At 29.1% G+C, this 25,293-nt stretch overlaps 1 protein-coding gene across 4 annotated transcripts in view; it reads left to right on the top strand.

Annotated features, from left to right (window-relative positions):
• Positions 1–25,293, top strand: part of LOC107439363 (uncharacterized) — a 603,558-nt gene that overhangs the window by 553,020 nt on the left and 25,245 nt on the right. For all 4 annotated transcript variants that reach the window (XM_087168288.1, XM_087168289.1, XM_087168290.1 and 1 more), the window contains one exon: positions 10,354–10,486. In XM_087168288.1, the coding sequence (XP_087024414.1) occupies positions 10,354–10,486 (133 nt within the window). The remainder of the gene's footprint in view (positions 1–10,353; positions 10,487–25,293) is intronic.

The raw sequence follows: 25,293 nt of genomic DNA on the forward strand, positions 1-25,293 counted from the left end.
GAGATTTTTTTTTTTTTTTTTTTTTTTTTTTTTTGCAGATCCTAGATACTTTCGTATCGCTGATTTCAAATCTGTAATCAGTTTCTCTCTCTTTCTCTAACAAGGGAAACTAGGGAAGTGTGACCAGCCAATTTTGAAATAAACTAGTGGGATATATGTCTTATGAGGAATAATTTTAGGGGGCAACATTCGTTTCGGCCCATAGAAGGTTCTGTGAGAGATAAAAAATAATTCAATGTATAGAAAAATCGGTATTTTATTACTTCAATGCAGACTATTAGTTATGGTAATTGTCTCATAATCCAATTAATTTGCAATTAATTGGATAATTAATTAATTTGCTAATTAATAAATTAATTAACATTCGTTTCGGCACATAGAAGGTCCTGTGAGAGATAAAAAATAATTCAATATATAGAAAAATCGGTATTTTATCACTTCAATGCGGACTATTAGTTATTGTAATTGTCTCATAATCCAATTAATTTGTAATTAATTGGATAATTAATTAATTTGCTAATTAATAAATTAATCAGAAAATTAATTAATTATTAATAAATTGCCAATTATTTATTAATTAATTATTAATTAATTGTTAATTAATTAATTGATTTGCAATTACATACTCTAATTAATTTGGAAAGTTTTTTGGAAAAAAAGTTTTAAAAAATTTGATGTCAATTTTTTTTTTTTTTAAATTAACCTAACACGTTTTTCTGAAAAACTACAGATATATAAAATTTTCGAAATCAATTTTGACAATAAATATGCATTATATAGTACGTGAAAGTACCACAAAATTAATTGGAGTATGAGACAATTACAATAACTAATAGTCTGCTTTAAAGTAATAAAATACCGATTTTTCTATATATTGAATTATTTTTTATCTCTCACAGAACCTTCTATGGGCCGAAACGAATGTTTCCCCCTAAAATTATTCCTCATAAGGCATACATCCCACTAGTTTATTTCAAAATTGGCGAGTCACACTTCCCTAGTTTCCCTTGTAAGCTACAGTTTTTCTAAATGACAATTTCAGCCCATTTTTTTGTCAAAATATATAAATTTAAAAACGTTATATATATAAAAGGGGTTGCGTATATTTTTTCGTCAAACTTCTTAGGCGTTAGGGCACATCATCAGGAATAAAACTGCTTAGGAACCCATGTCCGCAAATGTCGTCATACGAAAAAATTTTTAAATTTCAAAATATTTTTAAGCTTTATTTTGGTTCAAAAATATAAATTCTCGAGTTAATTAACACGTTTATTTATTCTACGTACACAAAATATAATCGCAACTGTCAAACGTCAAATTTGTTGTTTTCTCTACAAAGTGACATTAAAAAAATAAATAAAAAATTAATAAATAAAGATTAAAAATAAACAGTATTTTAAAAGTTCTAAATTAATTATTTGATAAAAGCTAAATAATGCCCATTTTACAACACTTAGACCTGGTTTCCGTTCACTTTTTAGTAATCATGTATTTAAAAAAATGAGTTTTTTCCCCTTTATTTATGAGATTAATGGCTCTCAATTCCTATCTCAATTCGCCAGGGAAAAAATTGTTTTCTGCCGTAGACTAATCAATTGAAACAGAAGATTCATTTAAAAACCAACTAATCATTCAAGCTCCAAATCGAAACGTAGAAGATCCCTAATAGACTTTTTAGTTTTGTTTTTCGAAGAAACCCATCTCAGATGGAAGTAGAATTATTGTCTTTAAAAAACTTTCTCAACTTTCTCTTTTCCTTATGGCATGATTTATGGTGAAATTCCGACATAACTTCTTAGATAGTTATGTTAATAGTATCTCCAATCTTCAGATAAAAGTATTATTTAACTGTAAATTCACGCATTCTTGCGTCCTTTCATGTACTTTTCTCTTTTTTATTTTATTTTTTAATTTTGATTTACATTTTCTTTTACTTTATTTTATATCGTATTTAAACTTTATATTCTATTTTATAGTAGAATTGTTTTACTTAATCTAAAATAAAACTATTAACTGAAATATTTTGATTTAAAAAAACTGTTCAAGATATTGCAAGATAAAACAATGCAAGATTATGCATGCAAGATAAATAAAAAGAATGTTTTTATGATCATTATGAGCAAAAGTAAAAAAAATTCCAAATTTAAAAATTTAAAAACTGCAAAATTTAAAAAATTTGCCGTTTTCTAACTCATAAATAAAAAAAAATTTCATCAAAGAGTGGTTTCAAAACGTTATATGAAAACATAAAATTTAATTTAAATTTAATTCAATTTGGCTTATAAAATTTAATTTAAATTCTCATTTAGTTGGAAACATTTTTTACGGTAAATCACCGTTTACTGACATTTTAAGAAACCAACGTAAATCGTCTTACAAATGAAAAGACGTATAATTGAAGATTAAAGAAGATAATAACAATAGCGTAAGAGCACTGTTAATTGGAAATTTAATAGTATCGATATAGAGAACAATAGAGGCAGTAGTAACTAAAACTGAAGAAAAAAAAACATTTGTTACAAATTTGAATAAAAAAATTTACTTTTAATTAATGAACAAACTAACAGATGTATACTTTAAAAAAAGACGGGCGAAACTGACGTACAAGCGATAATGTATGTTTTTTTTTTTCGGCTGCATAAACAAACTATTTTAACATTGCTTAGAGCAGGGATGGACAAACTTTTTTGGTCGAGGGGCCAAAAATCAAGAAAAAAAAATGTTTGGTGGGCCAAGTAAAAACTTCAAAATTTAAGAAAAAAAGGCGATATGCAAGTTTTAATTTAAATATTTAGTGAGATGAAGGAAATTGCGATTTCATTTTTAAAAGTTCCTTACATTAAGGTTGGAAGTGAGATGTGCTTATTTTAAGGAACAAGGCTAAATGCTTTGCTGTTAGTTTACTTCTGAAATGATTTTTTCCAAGGTTCATAGTTGAAAACTCTTGCTCACATATATAAGATTAAGCAAACATGCACTGATTTTCTGAGCATGAAATATTAAATTTCGTAAACTAGCTTTTGGTAATGATTTGTAAAACTTTGGAATAGTATTTAGAAACGACTGCTTCAGATGATTGTTAGATTGTCCTCTCTTTGGAACGGAAAATGCGCAGTCTGCCAAATGTGAAGTGCAATTTACCTATATTAGATTCCATAAGTCAGCTCCTCGAGAGAGACAAGCGCTAGTTGGAGCCAATCTACGGCTATTCTATAAAGAACTTCTGCTTTCAACATTTTACCAAATGAAGCTGTCTGAGCTAACTATATCCATCAATTTATGTTTTGTAGAACAAAAATAGAGAAAGCAAAAACTTCATCAGTACTTTGTTGAGAAAGGAAAAACAGAAATAATTTTAAGCATAGTCGACAAGAAAATGGATGTATATTGTTTATATTTGCCACTGATCGGCAAATAAAAATTCTATCCGCGGGCTGGATAAAATCTTCCAGAGGGCCACAGTTTGCCCATCCCTGGCTTAGAGTAACTTTTTTAACATTGCTTATATCAAGACTGAACTGAAATTGAAATAAATGAAGTATAAATGAGAAATTTATAAGCAGTACTTGTGCTTTACTGTACAAATAAAAAATAATAGTAATTTTTGAACTTAAAAAAAAGACGGGGGGGGGGGGGAACGGCATAAAACAGATAATCTATGTTTTTTACGGTTACATAAGCAAACTATTTTAACATTGCACAAATCCAGACAGAAATGAGATTGAAATAAACGACGTATAAATGGGATAAATCGTAAACTCATAATTGGGTCAGCTACTCAACGCCGGTTGTAAAATAAAATAAAAATAAAAAACTTTACTACCGGCTCGCTCTGATTACAGTACTGGTGTAAAATATGCTTAGTGGTAGAACCTAATGAGGTAAAATCCCTTAGTCGTCGTTTAACCGTTAAGGGTTTTCGTGTTTTTTCTCTTCATGCAACGCGAATGTGGATTCGTTCTATCAAAAAGTCCAACAAAACTAGTTTGTCACAATGATTGACCTAGGAGTTGCCTTGTCTTCCCAGTTGAGTTCAAAATTATAAGACTACGGAGTTGAGTAATGATAGCTGCTAACCCAAAAATTAATCTCCGATTAAAAATTATAAAATTAAGAATAGTAACGCAATATGCTGTCTAACCCTTTTCCAATCAAAACTTAGATATTTTAAGTAAATTTCATACTTAGTATAAGAATATTCTTAAATCAAGTTAAATTAATTAAATTAACGAGAGAAGAATTTTAATATGAAACTTTACTAAACCATTAAATTCTCTAATCGATACAGTTTAATATTAAAATAAGCTTGGATATTCATTCCGTTTATTAGCGCCGTAAATTATCCGTGCATTTAATCAGTATATTAAACTTATTGGTGAAGAGTAAATTTTACTACTTCTAAGATTTAACCAGCCGATAGACGACGTGTTTTAACAAGTACAGGAGACCATTATTGAAAAACCATTACTGAAATAATTCCTAAATCACTTTTAAAATGACGATTTATATTTCCTGCTTCCAACCAATAAAATGGCGATTAAATTTGCACAAAACGAACTTAGTAATGTGATGCCTTTTTAAAACGCTGTCAATAGTAAGTCAATCAATAAGATTAAAAGAACAATCTTTATGTAGGCACGTTAACTTTTTTTATTGAAAATCAGTCACAGCCAGCTATTACATTTACTACTTTTCCTAAATAGCGTCATTAATGCGTTTAGAGATATATTTTAATGAATCATACTTCTTTTGTACGATATACATTGAACGGAATCCAAGATCATCAATTGTGCAGCGATGCAGATGTGTTTTCGGAAAATGTTTCTTTAAATTGCAGTGAAGTTCATTCTCGCGTTATAAATTTAAAATGGTTCGCTAAACGATAACGGAATTCTGCTGAACGTAGTATACAATACAGACATGTTATATTTGTATCGTATTTTCAAAATTATTCTATTCTGTTTGCGATCTTGTTAATTTTAAATAAACTATACATACTTAACAAGGAAAATACGGTAAAATAACAAATCATATTTAATCATTTAAAATTTCATTATACACGGAGGAAAAAAATCTGGTAAAATTACCGTGCTATATGGTAACGACTTTTTTGGTGAAAAAATACACTATAATTCTGGTAATTAAAACTAAAATATACGACATTTAAAAAATCCACTTGTTAATTTTTCCGTTCTTATAGTAACGATTTGCAGCTCGGTTAACGGTTATAACTCTTATTACCACACATTTAGTGTTACAATAAAAAACTAAATAAATTTATCTGAATAAACGTTTTTAAAAACCATACCCTATGGTATCATTATAAAATTACCCAAATTTTATTACCTCATAAAAAAATATATTTTATTGTTAATTTACCAAAATCATTACCAAAGTGCTTCGGTAAAAATAACCTAGCTTTTTAGTGTTTCCATAGAGCCAGAAACACGGTAAATTTTACCATATTCTTGTAGTTTTCGACCATCATTTTTTCTCGATAGAAGAAGTCGTTCAAATATCACAAAAGCATATATTTCCAAGATTGCTTATTTAATATTTAAACTACTTTATTATGTAACATTTGACCCTGTATTTTGAGGGTCAGCAACAATACGAAAAAAAGGTATGTTTGTTGAGCGAAAGTAAGTTTTTGTGTCTGATTTCGTAATTTAAAATATCGTCTGCACTAACTAATTAGCATAATTGAGATCCACTCCCTCCCTTGAACCACTACGATTGAACCTTAGTATGTGAAATCCAATCATTTGATTTGATCGAAAGTTATTCATAGTGTTTTGCTTATTTTTGTGCGCACTGAACGAGATGATTCAGAACAGCAACTACAAACTCCGAGCGGATTCAGGACATGTCATAAGTATTGAGAACTGCATAGTAACCCATAGCCATACTTATCGTAAGCCGCTAGCGGCGGTTTTGAATTATGAACTCAATGTTCGCGTGAATTCTGTTACTTTCATTTAGTTTAATTACCCTAATTTTATGTTAATTTTTGGGCTTTCTAATAAGTATTTCAGAAAATGGCACTAAAATTGTCTCAGATTGAACTGCCATTTCGTAGTTGTTTGATTTAGAGTCACACACAATTTGCCATTTTTTTTTGCGAAGTAGTAGATCACAATTAAATAGTTATTTATGTGCCTATATTGAATGCAATTTTTAATTACAATTATCAGAAAGCAAAAAATTTATATACAATTAATGTGGTCACACCACTAGCATTGTATGATCACATCGGTTTCTATGCAATTTTCATCTCTTTGATATGACCCATCTCCCGTCAAAATTTGTAACCGCTATACTGATAAATTTTGAAGCATTTAAAAATCTTACTCTTTACTGCATAGTAAATTTTAATTTCTTGTTTTTGCTTGCATATGTTTTGGTTTAAAGAAAAAAGTATTACAGGACTTACAGGAAGATCAGGGAAAACCTGGAATTAACAGGAAGTTTTATTTCGACTCAGGAAAAGTTGCATTTTATTTTTACAAAAAAAAGGAAAATTCTTACATTGTACCTGGAAAATAATCAGTCAGTAACAGTAATCAGTTAATGAGATTTGATTTAAATAATTCCAACATTTATTACAATTGTTTGTTATAAAAATTCCACTTTTTAGTGAACATTTTTCATGTTTCCATCCTTATTCAATATTTTTTTTTTTTGCTCACAAAATCTTATATATGATATTACAAGTTAAAAAAAATCAAAGTTTTGCAATGAAAAACTACATGGTATGGATAAAATATGGTCAAGATTTGCATGAAATTTCCCAAATTACCTGGAAAAGTAAGGGAGTTTTTTTTCTAAAATTAAGCGGGTACCCAAATGAAACAGAAAGAAATAATATTTAGTCTACAAGTTTGAACGAATAATTAAAAAAAAATCAATATTCGAAAACAGGTTGGGATATGCGTGCAAATAAGTATGAAACACGAACTATTATGCTATAAATAAGAACTAAAATAAATAAATTAAATTAAAATTTCAGTTTATTATCAGTAGCATTTTCATACTTAAGATTTATTTTGTATACATTTTAACCAGACGGAAAAATGTTTAAATGATGGGACTATAATTTCAATATTAATTCTCATAAGCGTGAAGGGAATTACAAGATGATTTATATCCCAAAATGTGCACACACACAAAAAAAAAACTTTTGTTAACTTCAAATTTATTTTGCACCTTGGAATTGCAAAAGATTTTGAAGAAAAAGTGAAAGTAGACAGCAGCAATCCATTACGTATGATGTATACCCCACCCTCAAAACGCATGATTGATTACGGTAAAAGCAGCTTGAATTTCCCATGTCCAAATCTTTTCTTATGTGAATGAAAAGAATTCTATATTATATTTAAATTATTTTGCAAAAAAAGAGACGTTTTTACTGTGAGAAATTAAAAGAAAGATTATATGATTATATTAAGAAAATAGGTTAAAGAAATCTAAATATCTCGAAAATTATTTTAATTGTTTACGTACAGTAGAAAAACTCTTTTAATCAAAAGCTGTAATTAAAAGAAATAATTATGTTTGATGTAAATTATGCAAGTTAATTAAGAATTCTTTATAATATGATTATACTAAGATAATAGGATAAAGAATTCGAAGTATCTTGAAAATTATTTTAAATGTTAACGCACTGTAGAAAAACTCTTTGAAACGCAAGCTGTAATTAAAGGAAATAATTATGTTCGATATAAATTATGCAAGTTAATTAAGAATTCTGTATAGTATGATTATACTAGGATAATTGGATAAAGAATTCTAAGTATCTTGAAAATTATTTTAAATGTTAACGCACTATAGAAAAACTCTTTGAAACGCAAGCTGTAATTAAAGGAAATAATTATATTTGATGTAAATCATGCAAGTTAATTAAGAATACTGCATAATATGATTATACTAAGATAATAGGATAAAGAATTCTAAGCATCTTGAAAATTATTTTAAATGTTAACGCATTGTAGAAAAACTCTTTGAAACGCAAGCTGTAATTAAAGGAAATAATTATGTTCGATATAAATTATGCAAGTTAATTAAGAATTCTGTATAATATGATTATACTAAGATAATAGGATAAAGAATTATAAGTATCTTGAAAATTATTTTAAATGTTAACGCACTGTAGAAAAACTCTTTGAAACGCAAGCTGTAAGTAAAGGAAATAATTATGTTCGATATAAATTATGCAAGTTAATTAAGAATTCTGTATAATATGATTATACTAAGATAATAGGATAAAGAAGTCAAATATCTCGAAAATTATTTTAAATGTTTACGCACAATAGAAAAACTCATTTTAATCAAAAGCTATAATTAAAAGAAATAATCATGTTTGATGTAAATTATACAAGTTAATTAAGAATTCTGTATAGTATGATAATATTAAGAACATAGGATAGAGAAGCTTGAGTATCTCGAAAATAATTTTAAACGTTTACGCACAATAAATAAACTCTTTCAATCAAAAGCTGTAAAAGAAATACATTTGAACCTCATTAACCCGAAATGGCTTAACGTGAACTGTCGCTTTACATAAAACACATGTTTAGTCCTGTGAGTCAGCAATCAATTATTATTGTGTTTTAAATGTTTAACTGGAAATTTTCAAGCTAATTATCGCTTAACATGAAAGGAACTTGACGCAGCAAAGATAATAAGCATAAGTGCCAATTATTCATTTTAAGGAATGCTATTTCTCTCCCCCCCCTTGTTAGAAGTAGTGCATAATATTTTATTTTACATCCATCGTTCAACAGCCGACCTAATTTTTTGGGTTTACGAATTTTAATGTATAACTCCGTTGCCTTGTAATTTTAAACACAATCCAGAAGACTTAGAAACTCTTGAATCAAGTATTGAGAGATATTTGCCTTCACAGAGGACTTTTTTGATGAAACTAACCCGCATTTGTTTTACATGTCGAGGAAAATCACGAAAACCTCCCACGGTTAGCCTGACGACTAGTAATCGTACTTAATAAATCGTTTTATGATTTATCGGATAAGATGAAGTCTGATTAACATTAAATAATTATAATAATCCCGCCAATTTCGCGTTAACGAGATTCGACTGTAATTATGTTTGATGTAAATTATGTACGTTAGTTAAGAACTCTGTATAATATGATTATACAAAGAAAATAGGATAAAGAAGTCTAAATATCTCGAAAATTATTTTAAATGTTAACGCACAGTAAAAAAACTCATTTAAACGCAAGTTGTAATTAAAAGAAATAATTATGTTTGATGTAAATTATGCAAGTTAATTAAGAATTATGCTTAATATGATTATACTGAGAAAATAAACTACAGAACTATAAATATCTTGATAAATATTATTTTAAATGTTTATAGACAGCAAGAAAGAAAAAAAGATTTTGCTACGTGAAATTAAAAGAAGTAATTATGGTTAAAGTGAATTATAAAAGTTAATTAAGATACAGTCGTTTGAATAGGCAGGAGAATTTCTATAATTATTATTGTCGGAAAAAAACTTTTCAGTGTGAAAAATTAAAAGAAAGAATTGCATATAATAAATTATTATGCAAAGAAAATAGGAACAAAACTATAAATATCTAGATGTAAATATTGTTTTAAATGTATATATACAGCATAAGAAAATAAAAAAAACTATTTGTTAAGTGAAATGAAAAAAAAAAATTTTTGTTTGATATGAATTATGCAAGTTAATTAAGATAACAGTCATTTGAATTGATATTTCAACAACTATTATTTTCGTAAAAAAAGACGTTTTTAGTATGAAAAAATAAAAGAAAGAATTGTGAATAATATGATTATGAATTTTCCGTGTTAATTGCGGATACAGTCGTTTAAATTGACAGAAATATTTCAGTAACTACTATTTTCGAAGAAAAAATTTCTTTGCGAAAAATTAAATAACTAAACTGTATATAAATATCTCTATAAATATTATTCTATTTATTATTTGGCATAAATATCTCTAAAATTATCCCTCTCTACACACAGCACAAATGTCACAAGCAGCTTTCTCAGCCTTAGAACCTTGATTAAAAGCAAAAAGGTGTTGAAAATACTCTGTTTTTCTCAACTTGACAACATAAATTAACTAGATAAAAAAAATAGATTTTTGTGGAACAAAACATTCTCTTTCGTATGATCTAACGAAAAATGCCAAAAACATTTAAAGACATGCGAGGAAATTTGGAACTAAAAAAAAAAAGCAGCGGGAACTTAGTTGCCAATTTAATGTAATCTTTTTAAAAAAAAAATTTTTTAAAAAAAAAAATTCTGTTTGTTTCACATGTATAATGTTTTTTTTTTTTTTTTTTTTTAAATTTAATTGTAGTGCCTGAGTATACAAATGGAAGACAGGGAAACAGAAGAATTTGTGTTAGTAATGGAGCGTTACTACAGTCAACTAGTCGGAATGGAATTACCAGTTGATTGGAAAGACAGAGATCCTGAACCACTTGAAAGAGGTATGTTTGTCTTCTGAGTAAAAAAAGATTCAAAAGAGAGAAAGAGTTTCGCGCCAATTAATGATTTTCTCCCTTTAATTACCGATACCAACGGTGCTTCAAAAACCAGTTGTGTAATTGTGACATCAATAGGGATACTCAACTCGAGAAGAGGAAGACCGCTGATGCACAACCACATGACGTACAACCTTAACGCAAGCTGGTTGTATGTAAACAAGATGGCGAGTTAACGCTACAACTGTTCGGCTTGTTTTTTTCGTTAACTTATTTCATTCCTAGTGATATACATTTCGTAAACTGATGACAAATTTGAAATCAGCGATACGAAAGTATCTAAGGCCTGTTTAAAAATTTTGTACAACAGAAAACACGAACTGTTTTCTAGTGATATTTATGCTACATTAAAACGAACTTAATTTCTAATAACATTTCCATATAAAGTAAAATTATTGCTTTAAAAACGAAATCAAAAAATATAAAGAATTTTTTTTTTGAAAACTATAATTTTAAAGTGATGCCGTATTTTTTAATAATGCATTTGATTTATATCAAATGCTTTAGCCAAATAGTTTACTTAGAGCTTTAAAAAAAAAATTTCTTTATTTATACCATATAAAAACTATTAAGAATTTCGATTCGCATTTTATGATATCTAGTAAATCACTTTCTCTGCAAGTGACAATATAAAAAGCGTAACTTGTCACTTAGACTAGTACATTTGGGTAGATACTTGATTTATTAGAACATGTGTTGCCATGTAAAGAAATAAAAGTTCCATAAAAAAGAGCTAACATTATTTTTTATTGAATGCGCCAATGGTAGCAGAATTAAGGAAAGCCATTGTATTATATTCATAGTCTTGATGCCGTGATTCTCTGTTTTTACGATATCAGATAGCAGCAATGTTAGGCTAATGGTTGAATAAGCATGCTGAAATTATGTAATTGTATATGGCATGCCGTAACCTTGACAGTGTCCTAAATACCCTTACATTTGGTGTACTCTGCATTTTACAGAATATGATTTAAGCTGTCATTGTTTGAATGGAAACACGCAGTAGTTGAAGTAAAATTATCCAACATTGTTTTAAAGAAACGGAATTTTCTAGAAGTAGTCTAGAAAAATTTTTAAAAAAAACTTCTTATTCCATCAGTTTTTTTTTTCTTCTGAAGATTATTCGGTACTTATCAAACTATGCGACGGCAGTTACTTTTCAGAGTTGTCGCCAACTCGAACATTACCGATAAGTGACGAATTTTGATGTTTGATGGATTGATATTTTATATCGATATTTAACATTATATCGCGATATTTCTCTGCTTTAACTTATTTTTATGTTGGTCAATATTTTTGATACCCGAAAAAAATTTATTAACGCTCAGAATATATCGTATTTCAGTAGTTATCGTCATGTATAATATTCACAATATTAGCTTTTTGATATGTTATGTTATCGATAATGATTTCGATATTAACGTGATCGATAATTTTATTTTGTAACTGGCGTTGAATAGCCAATCCAATCATGAGCATGTAGCTATCAATGTTCAACTCCGTAGCCTTGTAATTTAAAATCCCAACTTCTGGATCACTAACCTTCGTGGAAGAGTTTTAAAGGAACTAACCTGCATTTGCGTTACATGAAGAGGAAAACAACGAATACCTCCCACGGTTAGCCTGACGTCAAGTGTACTCTAATCGACTAGATATTTTACGTCAGCACTATGATCGGTGCGAACCGGGTGCAGAATTCGTATCTACCAGCCACTGTTGTGATTCGAATCTGGCTCGACTCATTGTGAGGCAAATGCTCTATTTGCGATATTTTCGTATTTCTTTCACTTTGTACTCATTAATGATCACGATGTTATCGAATTTGATAAGGATTTGGGTATTTTCAGTAACTGGTGAAATATGTATACTAGAATCTGGCGATTCTCCTACGTGCACTTGGCTTCATGATCCCTATTACCTATAAAAACCTTTTATTCCATGGAAAGACACAGGTTGATAGAAGATTTTGTAAAATTCTTCCCAATTTGTTCAAGAATTTGCGTTTGTAGTTCTTATCTCATTTCATTGTTAATTCTATAAATCCCTCTGTGTATAACGTTAATTCTATAGCATGCCATTCTAAAACTATTTCTATTACACTATCTATGCTTTAAAATATAAACAGATCCTTTAAAACTGAAAATCTTAAGAGCAAAAAAATTTTTTTTTTTTTGAGAAATTAGGGAAAAATAGAAACTTATTAAAAAATTATAAATAAAAATTTAGACACAAAGGAAAAGATTCTGTGGTCAATGCAACTGGTTCAATTAGAATTCGATATTGGATTATTAAATAAAACTATAGACAATTCAAACACAAAACTTAATTATTACTACTAATTTGGATCATATAATTAGAACATATGAAATCAAATACATTTCCCACTGACGAGTTATTAGGAAATTGTTTATCTTGCTATTACTTATAAATTTATGATGTAAACAAACAAATATTGAAAAAAAATTATCATCGAAATTACATCTTTAGCAAAAATCTAATTATTTATTGAGAAGGTGAAAGGCAATTAGAGTTAGACATAGATTGTTTGGCTTTATACTGTTATATCAATCTTAACAAAGTTATATTTATGCTACGGTAAAAAACCCAAAGTCTGGTAAATCCTAGGTTTTACCAGTAAAATCTGACTTTTGTTAGAGTGGCTTGGTAAAAGTCCGAAGTATGCTTTATTACGATTCCAATTCTGACTTTTATCATCCTTTGCGCTAAAACCTAAGAGTTACCAACTTTGTAAAATCCTAAGTTTTATCAGACTTCAGGCTTTTACAGTTGTCACAGTAAATACTCGGAATCTGGTAAATCCTAGGTTTTACCAGTAAAAACGTAGCTTTTACCAAAGAGGCTTGAAAAAAGTCTGAAGTATGCTTTAATATGATTCCATTTTAGACTTTTATACCGTGCTACTTAAGAATTACCAAGCCAATTTGATAAGTCGAAAAAAAATTGTTAATCGGTTTTTATCAATATAACCTAGGATTTACTAGGCTTCAGGCTTTTACCATAACATATATACTAAAACAAAATTAAAATAAGCATAGAAGTATCAATTTGAATAGAAACTCTATTGGTGCTAATTAGAATTGGAAATTATATAATATCGAAGGAAAAACCATCAAACATATTATAATCTTACATTTCAAGTTAGAAATAAAGAAGTACTGAAACAACACGAATCTATTGTGATTAGCAATTGTAAAGTGATAATTAATTTCGCATATGTGCCTCTAAAGTAAAAAAAAACGATGTCCCAGAAGTTAAATATTTCAAGAGCAACAAGCTAAATCTGTTATTTTTAGGCTTACGACGTAGAATTTCGTATCTCTGAAACGAGAGACAAAATTGTACAAATATTGATTGCATAAGAATTGCATAGTATTTTTTACCACAGATAATATATATTACCACAGATATTGAAGAAGTAGAGAGTTGGTTGTAAGTAAAGTTAAGACCTTACAAATCCGAATCCTCAAAATTGGAAAGACACAATGCCATGACCAAGATCTGTTTTGATACTTATTATATTAATGAAGAAGTATTACAATATAACAAAGATAAGCGAAATCTGCAAGGAAGAAGTTCTCTTTTATGTTCGAAAAACTAAACATTAAGATTATGTACTCTAATGAATTGGTATTCCTAGAATTGGTATTCCTATTTGTTGGTAGAAAAGAAAATCATTCTAATAAAATTAAATGAGGAACATTTCCGAAGTTTCTGAACTAACAAAGGAGAGTGGATTGCATTTTTATTATCTTATCGAGATTAAGGGATCAAATATAATTTAATATTGAATTCTTGGGATGTAATAACATAGACCCGATATAAAAAAGACATTATTCAATGATAAATTATTGAATTTCCAAAATTAGATTTTATTCCAATTTTGAGAAGTGTTTGTATTAGTTAGCATTTCTACAAAATAAATACAACTTTTTATGAGACTCTGGTTTGAAAAAGAACATTTTTTGTTAAGCTTTTATTTTTATTTCTGGGCATTTTTCTCGCGTTTTTTTAAATTAAAATGCAAATTAGTCAAGTTAGTTTTCAATATTTTTTTTTAATTTTCAACGTAACCTACAACATTTCAAATTAAGAAAGAAAAAAAAGCTTTTGTTTCAGGGTGTTTTTCAAAAGTTCTCTGTTGTTAATTGAAATAATGCTTTTTAGCGAATAATGTGCTATTTATAGAACTGTTGCGAGCATTTAACAAATATTCGTGACTGTTAGGTTGAGTTTTACCTGTCTCTAGCCAGCATTTACAGCGCAAAATACCTATAGGAAATTAATTCATAGTTTTTTTGAAAATTAAAAGCGTTTTGTGTTCAAGTTTTTTTAGATTTAAAATTGATTCTATTTGCTCGGATGCATAAAAATATGCATCAATAGAGAATTAGATACCAAGTGACGTCATCGTAGGTAGATCTCGTGACATTAGTCAATTCAGAAGCCAATCAGGTTCGACACACGAGCATATAAATCGCATGGTCAGGCATAATCACTTCCCTTGTTCTCATTAATTTTAAAGCTGTTTTTCGAAGACTATATCGTAATATGAAATAAAACATTTCAGCTAATAATTTTCTGTTAATGTCAGTGATTTGAGTTTGTAACAGTTATTGAGTTCGGTTCATTTTACCTATCTGTAAGGCAGCTTCCTTAGCTCGCCAAATGGGTGAGTTTTAAAAATGTTTCATGGCTTTCAAAGTTATTTTTAAATTATTTTTGAATTCTGAAGCTTGGGTTATTCTTTAAGGCAAGATTGTAAGTTCAATTTAAAATTATATCGTCAACCCCTAGTGATAGTCATTTAATCTGTTGCTCGTTTATTTTCCTTCATAAAAGGGTTTCAAAAAATGCACCCTTAATTGATATGTCCAATAAAAAACGCTAAAAGTCGCTTGTGTATTTTTCCTATTTCAAGTTCGAAAAATGGAATCCATTCCTTGAAAAATCATAAAAATTAGCTCGATATATTTTACTAAGCATTCTCCAGAAATTCTCTATGATACCAAAGTGAGTCGCGTATTTTAAAAAAACCCTCATACAATTGGGTACTAGCAACACAAAAAGAAGTACCAAACCATGCGATTTAAATTAGTTGTTGTAGTTCATTTACGTCGCACTAGAACACCACAATGGGCTATTGGCTACAGTCTGGGAAACATCCCCGAGGATGATCCGAAGACATGCCATCACAATTTTGATCCTCTGCAGAGGGGATGGCAGCCCCGCTTCGGTAGCCCGACGACCTGCATGCGAAGTCGAGAACTTTACGGTAGAAATGTTTAATGAGGACCAATACCGCACACCCTCGGTCCCTACGCAGACTGATCCAAGTGGTCACCCACCCGCACACTGACCGCAGCTAGTGATGCTTGAATTCGGCGATCTGCTGGGAGCCGTGTCTTAACGACCAGTCCACTGCTTGACCGATTTAAATAAGATTTAATTGGGTACATATAACCTACGTCAAGTGTGTGTGTCAAAACTGATTGGTTTCTGAATCAACAAATGCCACGATTTACCTACGGTGACGTCACTTGCAGGTATCCAATTCTGTAGAAAAACAATGGGATGTCTGCACATGACGTAGTGTGGCTATCTCGATCCTGATTGGTTGTTGGCATTTCTTACGTTAACAGCTGCTCTTTCCATTCTATTTCCAGTAAGCCGAGCCCGCCTAGTATCAATTCCCTTAAATGACACATTCTATACTATATATTTCTCTATATATTTTTCAATTCTTTCGCTATATATTTCTAACTTACCACAAAGACAGGCATGAAGCCATGTGGAACATAAACAAACTAATTATGCATCTAAGTTGCCAGTTACACAAAAAAAATATATATATCACGATTACAATAAAATACATAAACAAATGATAAATCTACGTTAAGTAAAAAACGCAGACGAGAAAGAATTATATTTTAACAAATTTGATGTGCGATATGACATTATATTTAATTAACTTAACGTTAATTAACATTTCAACTTGTGTGGAGAAATTTAGCTTAATTTTAACATTAGCTTCATTTTGCTGATAAACGATCAGTTGGCCCTCGAGTCATAGGTCACAGGTGTGGATATCAGTGATCTTCTTGACGTGCAAGTATCCAATTGTTTTATGTATCTGAAATTCGCAAAAGAATTCTTTAATATAGCTGTGACGTGGTATTATTAATCATGCCTTTTTTATTAAATTTGTGCGCCCATTTTCGTGAGCAATTCCGTATTATTCATTTTAGCCATTTATTGATAAACATGTAGATAAAATAATTTCTAAATCCATTAAAATAACTCATTCGTTGTTTCTTCCATAGTTGTTTCTTTAAGATTTTATTCATATCGCTGTTCTCTTTATTAGTGCCTCTGTTTAGCACGGTCAAAACGACAAAGCGGATTCTTACAAAACGACAGCTGCTTAAATTAATTATTTCTAAATTGGAATTTGAAAATAGTTCGGTAAAAATTTAAAACCAGAAAATTATGAAATATTTATGTCATTATGAGGCTGCCAGTTGCCTTTTAATGTTCCTAGGATTGCTTCATTATTTCTTTCACATTCTGTACTAAATATTTTATCTTTTAAAACAAACGAAAATTATTCAAACCTTGAAGTGGTATTAAACTGATCATAAAATTTAAACATTGGATTTATTTGTTCATTATTAGTGCAAAAAATATAACAATTAATATCGAATAAATCATTTAAAAAGAACATTCTAGTAAAGTAATAGAAAAGTAGAAATGGCTTGCTAAAAAAATGTAGAAGTGCTAAAATATTATCGCTAAAGTGCAGAAATCAGTCATTCCACACATTATCTAGGTAACGTGCAGATTAATTAGGGTAATCCGTTAAAGTGCCAAAAACTGTTTCATCACTCAAATTTCCGAAGTAATCTAAAAATTACCTAAATAGTTTGCACATTACTTACTTGAAACTCGTGAAAGTACACTTTACTTACTAGACCCTCGTTAAGCTGCACGATACTTACTAGACACTCGGTAAGTTGCACGTTACTTACTAGGCACTCGTTGAGCTACACATTACTAGGCACTTGTTAAACTACACATTTCTTACTAAGAACTCGTTAAGCTAGTCATTACATACTAGGCACTCGTTAAGCAGCATATTATTCATTAGGCATTCGTTATGCTGAACATTACTTACTAGGCACTCTTTAAGCTGCACATTATTTGATAGGCACAATTTAAAGTGAAAGTAAGATTTTGCTGAGACAGGAAAGTTTCTGTACGCTTAAATTAATATGTTATTTACTCATTTTTCGATGTCTAAAAAATCAATCAACCAAGCAACAAGTTAGTTAATAGAATCAGACGGCTCCAAATATTATTACAACTAAGGAAATTTACATAATTATATTAATTTATTTTTCAATATATATTTATAAATGAGATAAGCAAACTTATAAACTTTAGTGATACATATAATGTGAGTATTATGTAGGTAAAAAAACAGGAAACTCTCTATTCAGCACTTAAATCACCCTAGTTGAAGTACACATTAAAGACTTTTGCATTTTGGCGATAACATGTATATTCTTCGACTTGCTTTCTAGTTTCTTCTTCAATTCTGATGATTTTCAAGAAAAAAAAATTAGAAATTAAGTAAAAAGAATTAAATATTTAATAACCGAAAGTAATATTTTTCTTTCATTAGAACAAAAGAACGCTTTTAAGCGCGTGCGTGTGCAAACGAATAGAGAACGTTTTCTTTCTTTATCTAAAATGCGTATATATAGAACAATAAATTATGAGTTGCGTAAAAATAGCTAGAATATTTCTTCCAGGCTGCATTTTTCTTGGCGTAGTCACTTAATCGAAACGCCAAATCGGCTGCTGCGACCGTGATCTTCGATAGTTTATTTAACCAGGTTTTAATCTGGTTTTAACATCCATGAACTCACTTAATTAAAAAAAAACATGGTTCTACCACGTGAGTCAAAAAATTCGTTATATGCTGAAGACGTTCTAAATCAAATGAGATGAAATAGGTTGTTAAGAGTATGACGAAAATATTTTATGACTAGAACGCCATTTCTTTGTCTCTATGGTAATAGAACAAAGTAGAATAATAAAGATTTCGGGATTCGTTCGTTACTTATTATAGTAAAAAATTCGATTGCATTGCCAACAATAGAATTATTCCAAAGAACAGACGTCAGACGCACGTGGAATTACTTGAAAAAACGTGGATATCGAAATTTCTGTGAAACAAAAGTGACAAAAGAAAGCATTTAGAATGTTTGATTTTGTTTGATAAATTGGTGTAATAAAACTTCATGTATAAACACAATAAGTATTTTAAAAGATCATTGGCTTGCAACAAAAGGTGGCGAAATTGATATCAGAAGTTATTTACAGTCGCTGATCACTAGAGATAGGTGACATATCTTTTAATATATATATATATATATATATATATATATATATATATATATATTAACTATCGCGATAACGGTATTTAAAATATATTCGCAATGCATATCATGAATACTATAAATATAGATGTCGATAATCTTGATACATTGGCTTCACGTAAAAACACAATAAGTATTTTAAAAGATGATTGGCTAGTTACAGAAGGTGGTAAACGACTTAAGATATTGATATCAAAAGCTATTCACGGTCGCTGACCACTCAAGACGACGACGTATCGTGAAGTATCGATGTATTTTATCAGGATAACGGTAGTGAAAATATATTCACACGATGTATCATAAATGCAATAAATATCGTTAACTATCAGCAATGAAAAATATGGATTCTTGTCAACAATATTAATATTGTGATTAACTTGATTAGCAACGTTCAAAGCAGTAGATTCGAATTAGTGAATTTGATTCAATTGATTTACTGATTCGAATCACTTCTGAATACAAAACAGAAGATAAAAGTAAATCCATATAAATTCTAGACGAATGCACTAATGTTAAACGTAAGAATGATTAAATGTTTCATTGTGGAAAATTCAGTGAAGGTAGGTAGGTACTTTATTTATGTCGCGTTACAGCTGCATAATGGGCTATTGGCGACATGCCATCACAATTTTGATCCTCTGCAGAGGGAATGGCTCCTCCACTTTGGAAGCGTGACGACCTGCAAGTCAAGGGTAGAACAGTTTAACGAGGACCGATGCAGCGCAACCTCGGTCCCTACTCAGACTGATCAAAATGATCATTAAGCGGTCAGTGATGCTTGACTTCGGTGTTCTACTGCGAACCGTGTCTTTACAATTAGTCTACTACGGGACAATTCAGTGAAGAGAGAAAATAAAACAAGATTAACTTACAAAAAAGAAAATGTAAATTAGTTAAATTAAAAATAATACCACGAAGTATCGATATTTTCCGGTCATAAATTTCGTTATTAAAAATTCCAATCTCTCTTAGTTATTCTTTCACCGTCGTTGCTTACATATTTTTATTTTTTACATACTTTTAAAATCCAAACTGCAATCGTCACATTTTCTTGACAAGAAAATACGACAACAAAATCACGCTTTCTTGAGGAATTTACAGAAATATGGTATGCATTTCAGAATAAAATTCGTCGGGCTTCTAAAAAAGAAATCGTACAACATTTTTCATTCTTACTAGACGTATGATAATAGGGCGCTAAAATAAGAAAGTGAATCCTTATCGTGGAAATAGTTTTATTATTAGTAAAACACTATTTTCCTTGTATGGAAATAGAATATAAATATTTCTTCGCTGATGGAATCTAAAGAATTATTCTTTTTTTATTGAAATACAGTTGACAACTGAATCTTGTCAAATAACGTTTTTCAGCTAAATACGAGTAATTCCCGCCACGTTAATATAAAGTCCTTCTGGCTTTAATTAATCATGTTAATCAAAAATTATCATGTTATGACTTTCAATGATTCATCTTACGATCCTTCACTAAAAGTTCTTTTTAAAATTATGTATATATATTCCGTAAAAAAAGTATTTCAGTACAATTGATGAGCTAAGGCAAAGAAATAAGCCATTTTTTTAAATAGTTAAAAAAGCGTTTTTGGTAAAACTACACAACGATTTTCATGTAATACAATAAGATGTTACTGTGTACTATGCTGCCATTTAGTACACATTATGCAAACTTAAAAATACCTATCTTAAAACAATATTAAGGTATAAAATGATGTAAAAATTGCAATCTTTGAAAAAATATGGCTTATTATTATATTTTCTCAAATCCTTCAATTATAATTTCCAATATTTTTTGGGGGGTTTTAAAAAATGGGGACAATTATATAGCCCTCTTGAACATTGTACTTAAAAATAAAATATAAATTCTACCATGGAAAAAAATTCTTGAGTTTAATGAGGAATGACAAATATGAAAAGAATTCATAACATGCTGAGCATCATGTTTGTAGCATATTTGCTGGCAGAATAACGAATTAAAATATAAGTCAAATTAAATTTTAAATTCTGCTCTCCAAAAAATGGGTTATTGGCAGCAAATCACAGATCTAAACTTTAAGATCTGATAGCAACTGGATACCCGCAAGTGACGTCATTGTAGTTAAATCGAGGCATTTGTCGATTCCGAAACCAATCACTTTCAACACACACGCGTGACGTAGCTTACAGGTATCAAATTAAATCGGATCTAAATCACATGGTTGTACAGTCCGCAAAAAAAAAAAGATATCACCCTGAACAACTTTCGTTCTAATGATCCGATTTTCACGAACTAAGTGTCAATCTTAATGGTTCCTGGGGGTGACCTCAAATATGCTAATTAATTAGTGCTAACTATTAATTAAGTTACGAAATCAGACACAAAAACGTACTTTCTCTGAATAAACATATATTTTTTTTTACATATTTGGAATCTAGACACTTGAATTAGGGGGGGTAGACAAAATTTTAAAACAATTGGGTCGTAAATTGGGTTGCAATGAAGGTTTATATATTTGGCGATAGTCCAGAAAACCGCCAAAAAAAGTCGCCTGCGCAAATAAATATTTTAAGATAACCTTTGACTGATTCAAAAGAGAAACGCTTAATTTTACTAGGTTGCTAGGCAACCAATTTCTGACTGTAAAAAAATTGAAATAATGTTTTGTGATTGCTCTGAGAGGTTTAATTAATAGTTAATAGAAAACACCTCGAAGTTTCTAGGCAATAGACAATTTTTAAGTTCATTTATGTCCAAAAAGCAAAAAAAAAAAAAATAAATAAATAAAATAAAAAATTATTTTAATCTCTTTGGAAAAGAAAATTTGAATCGATTTATAAGTTTTCAGAATTTAAATACATGAACTTTTTATCTGATATTATTTAGATTATGCTATTTTTGCTATGTTTATTCGAGGATTTCATACTAAAATCAAATTAACATAACTTATAATAGCTATATACAAAATTTTAGGGATAATGATTTTTACAGCTTTAATCGAGTCTTCTAGGCATGAAAGTTTGAAGAAAAAAAAAGTGCATGAAAAATAAAATGTAGATTGTATAGTAATTCTAATGCACATTCACAAGGTTTTCTGTAATTTACGATTTCTTTTTTCTATAACTCAATGAATTGCTGAATGTTTAGTGGCATTTTAAAAACATTGAAATATGTTATGTTTAAGAATAAGATATTGAAATAATATGTTGCATATTGTATGATTCATTGTTTAAAAAATTGCTTCATTTTGCTAGATATTTACGTTACATGGTTTTCTTTGGATAAAGATGATTAGCAAATAGCATCCACATGTTTCGATACATTCTGAAACTTACGTTCGCAAATTCACCATAAAATGTCGCACAGCATATTCTTCAATTACGATAAGCTACATTTACCACCAAATACTGCTACTATGATTATTTTTGTTACATATATATATATATATATATATATATATATATATATATATATATATATATATATATATATATGATACTCTCTTTTTAAACAGAGCTCGTAAGGCCCTTAAGATACTGAAATGGGGGCACGAAAACTTAAAAGATTTTTTTTTCCTAATGCCCGCCTGATTTAACATCAGTCAATTCAGGCATCTACAGGGCGGCAGATATCTGTGTGGCCTAAGGATTCCTAACGAGCATCAAACATTCTCAAAATTAAGTGTTCATTCACTGGAAAATTTAGTGTTTATTCAATTTAAGAACTGTTCCTTCACTTGGTTATCTTACTACTTATTATTTAAACCACCAAAAGCTTAAAACAATATTATGTAAGTTATCTAAATTTTTTTTACATAATTTGCATTTAATAACAAATATGTCGACATGCATTTAATAACAAATACGTCATTTAGCTAAAATTACAAATTTTGAAATTTTTATGATTTTTTTTTAAAGACAAGCTAAGCTTAAGTATTCCTTCACTGGTTAGTTTATCCTATAAGATTTTGAGAAATTTGCGATGTTGTGAGAGATGCTTAAAAATGTTGACTGCGTATTTTTATTAATATTTATAAAATATATATTCAAGAAATTGATGAATATTTTATTCCAAATTTATTCATTCGTATGTATATTATTGAAATTTTATCAGTTATTGAGAAAAAACAAATAAAAAATAATCACATTAAAGAAGCACAATCTGTTGTATAATCATATTCTATCAGAAGCATGCTTTTATAAAACTCCACATTCTCTGAATAAAATGTATTTTATTCAATAAAATGTTTTATTCAAATTTCTTTACTAAATTGCAAATAGAATTTTAGACGACTAAAGAAGAAACATCGTATTTTATAGCTTAAAAAAATAAAAATTAAAAGATAAGCAAACGATTATTAGCGAAAAAAATATGAATGAAATTTTATGCTAGGCGCGCGAAGTCAAGTTCCTCGCAAGTTTATCACATTTTAATATTAATCGCTCCATTTAATCATTTCTTCATTGTCGCCAAATTATTTTTTTTAAAATAATTAATTTTAATTTTTCTCAGCTTCTAATAAATAAAAACAGTTGAAACTTTAGATTTTTCAATTGAAAAATATGTAGATTAATATGGTATAAAAAAATTCATACCTTATAATTCAAAAATTTTTCATCCTTAATTTAATTAAATAATAAAAAATAATTAACAATTATTAAAAATTATTTTTTTCGTGAAATTATCTTTGGGTAAATGAGTTTTATGACTGGGTGAAATTTTCTTCGAATTGCTTTATTAGTTTTTAAAATATGACTAAAAACGTAAAAAGTGAAATTAACATTAAGGGGTACGAACTTTGGATCGCTCTCCTGACCAAACTATGGGGACCATATTTCCCTGATTGCGGCTACCCCCTATATTTTGAAGGTTAAGAATCCAAATATGTAAGAAAAAATATATGTTTATTCAGAGAAAGTACGTTTTTGTGTCTGATTTCGTAACTTAATTAATAGTTAGCACTAATTAATTAGCATATTTGAGGTCACCCCCAGGAACCATTAAGATTAACACTTAGTTCGTGAAAATCCGATCATTAGAACGAAAGTTATTCAGGGTGATATCTTTTTTTTTTTTGCCGACTGTACATAATCACTTCATTTTTTCTCAAGTTACAAGTACCCAATGGGATACCCGTAAGTGACGTAATGTAGGTATCTCGATCCTGATTGGTTGTTGAAACGTGGCAATTGTTTGCGTTAACATCTGTTCTTTCCATTCCATTTCGAGTAAGCCAAGCCCGTCAAGCATAAATCCCCTTAAATGATACATTCTAAATTCTTACACAAAGATTCTTTCGCAAAGATTTCAATTATTTCACTTTATATTTCTTACTTAACACAAAGACAGACAATAAACCATGTAGAACATAAACAAACAAATTATGCATCGAAGTTGCCAGGTACACAAAACAAAAATATATCACGGTTACAATGAAATACATAAACAATAAATCTAAGTTAAGTAAAAGACGTAGAAGAGAAAGAATTGTATTTCAATAATTTCGATGTGTGATACGGCACTGAATAAAATTAACTTCGTTAATTAACATTCTAACTTACGCGGAGAAACTTAGCTTTTCACGCCATTTTGCTTATAAACAATCAGTCGGTGTTGACGTCATAGATCACATGTGTGAGTATACATGGTGTTGTTCTTGAAGTGCAAGTACCTAATTAAGTTGAAATTTAAATCACAGTAAAAATTTTAAAGTAAATTTCTAATTACGCCTTGTGGCATCATATTAATTAAATATTAATTATTCTAAAAATTTTCTTTAAATATCTTAAATATTCTTCCAACCGAAAGATATAATCATAATGTTAACTGAGCCAATGAAACACCAAAAAGAAAACAAAAATTAAATAGTGCCTAGATGCTTACAACAAAAATAAGAGCATTTAGTATATATAGGACGATAATTCAGAAAAGTTATATTTTCCTGAGTGAAAGATTTTTTTAAGAAAAGCAATTCAGTGTTTTGATGAATGAGCGAAAACGCAACGTACGAAACCACGTTGTTGTTTTAATAAATGTAAGTACTTTAAACTAATTTTTCCGTCCTTTAAATAATTTTTTAAACATTTAAGTGTTTCCTTAAGTTTGTATGAAGTATTTCTTTAACAAAATGCCATTTTTGTTAGAGAGAAACGCTTTATTGTTCAAATTACGTAACGTATGCAATGCCGATCATTTTTCCCATAAATTTATTATTTAAAATAATCTGATATCCTGAAATTCAAAGAAAAAAGTTGTTGTAGTGTTAATTTTATTTAAAGTACCCAACTACCTTTTGTAAT

This window comes from Parasteatoda tepidariorum, chromosome 7 (assembly GCF_982258835.1).
Source record: "Parasteatoda tepidariorum strain Cologne lab strain chromosome 7, Ptep-v5.0, whole genome shotgun sequence".
Lineage (NCBI taxonomy): Eukaryota > Metazoa > Arthropoda > Arachnida > Araneae > Theridiidae > Parasteatoda > Parasteatoda tepidariorum.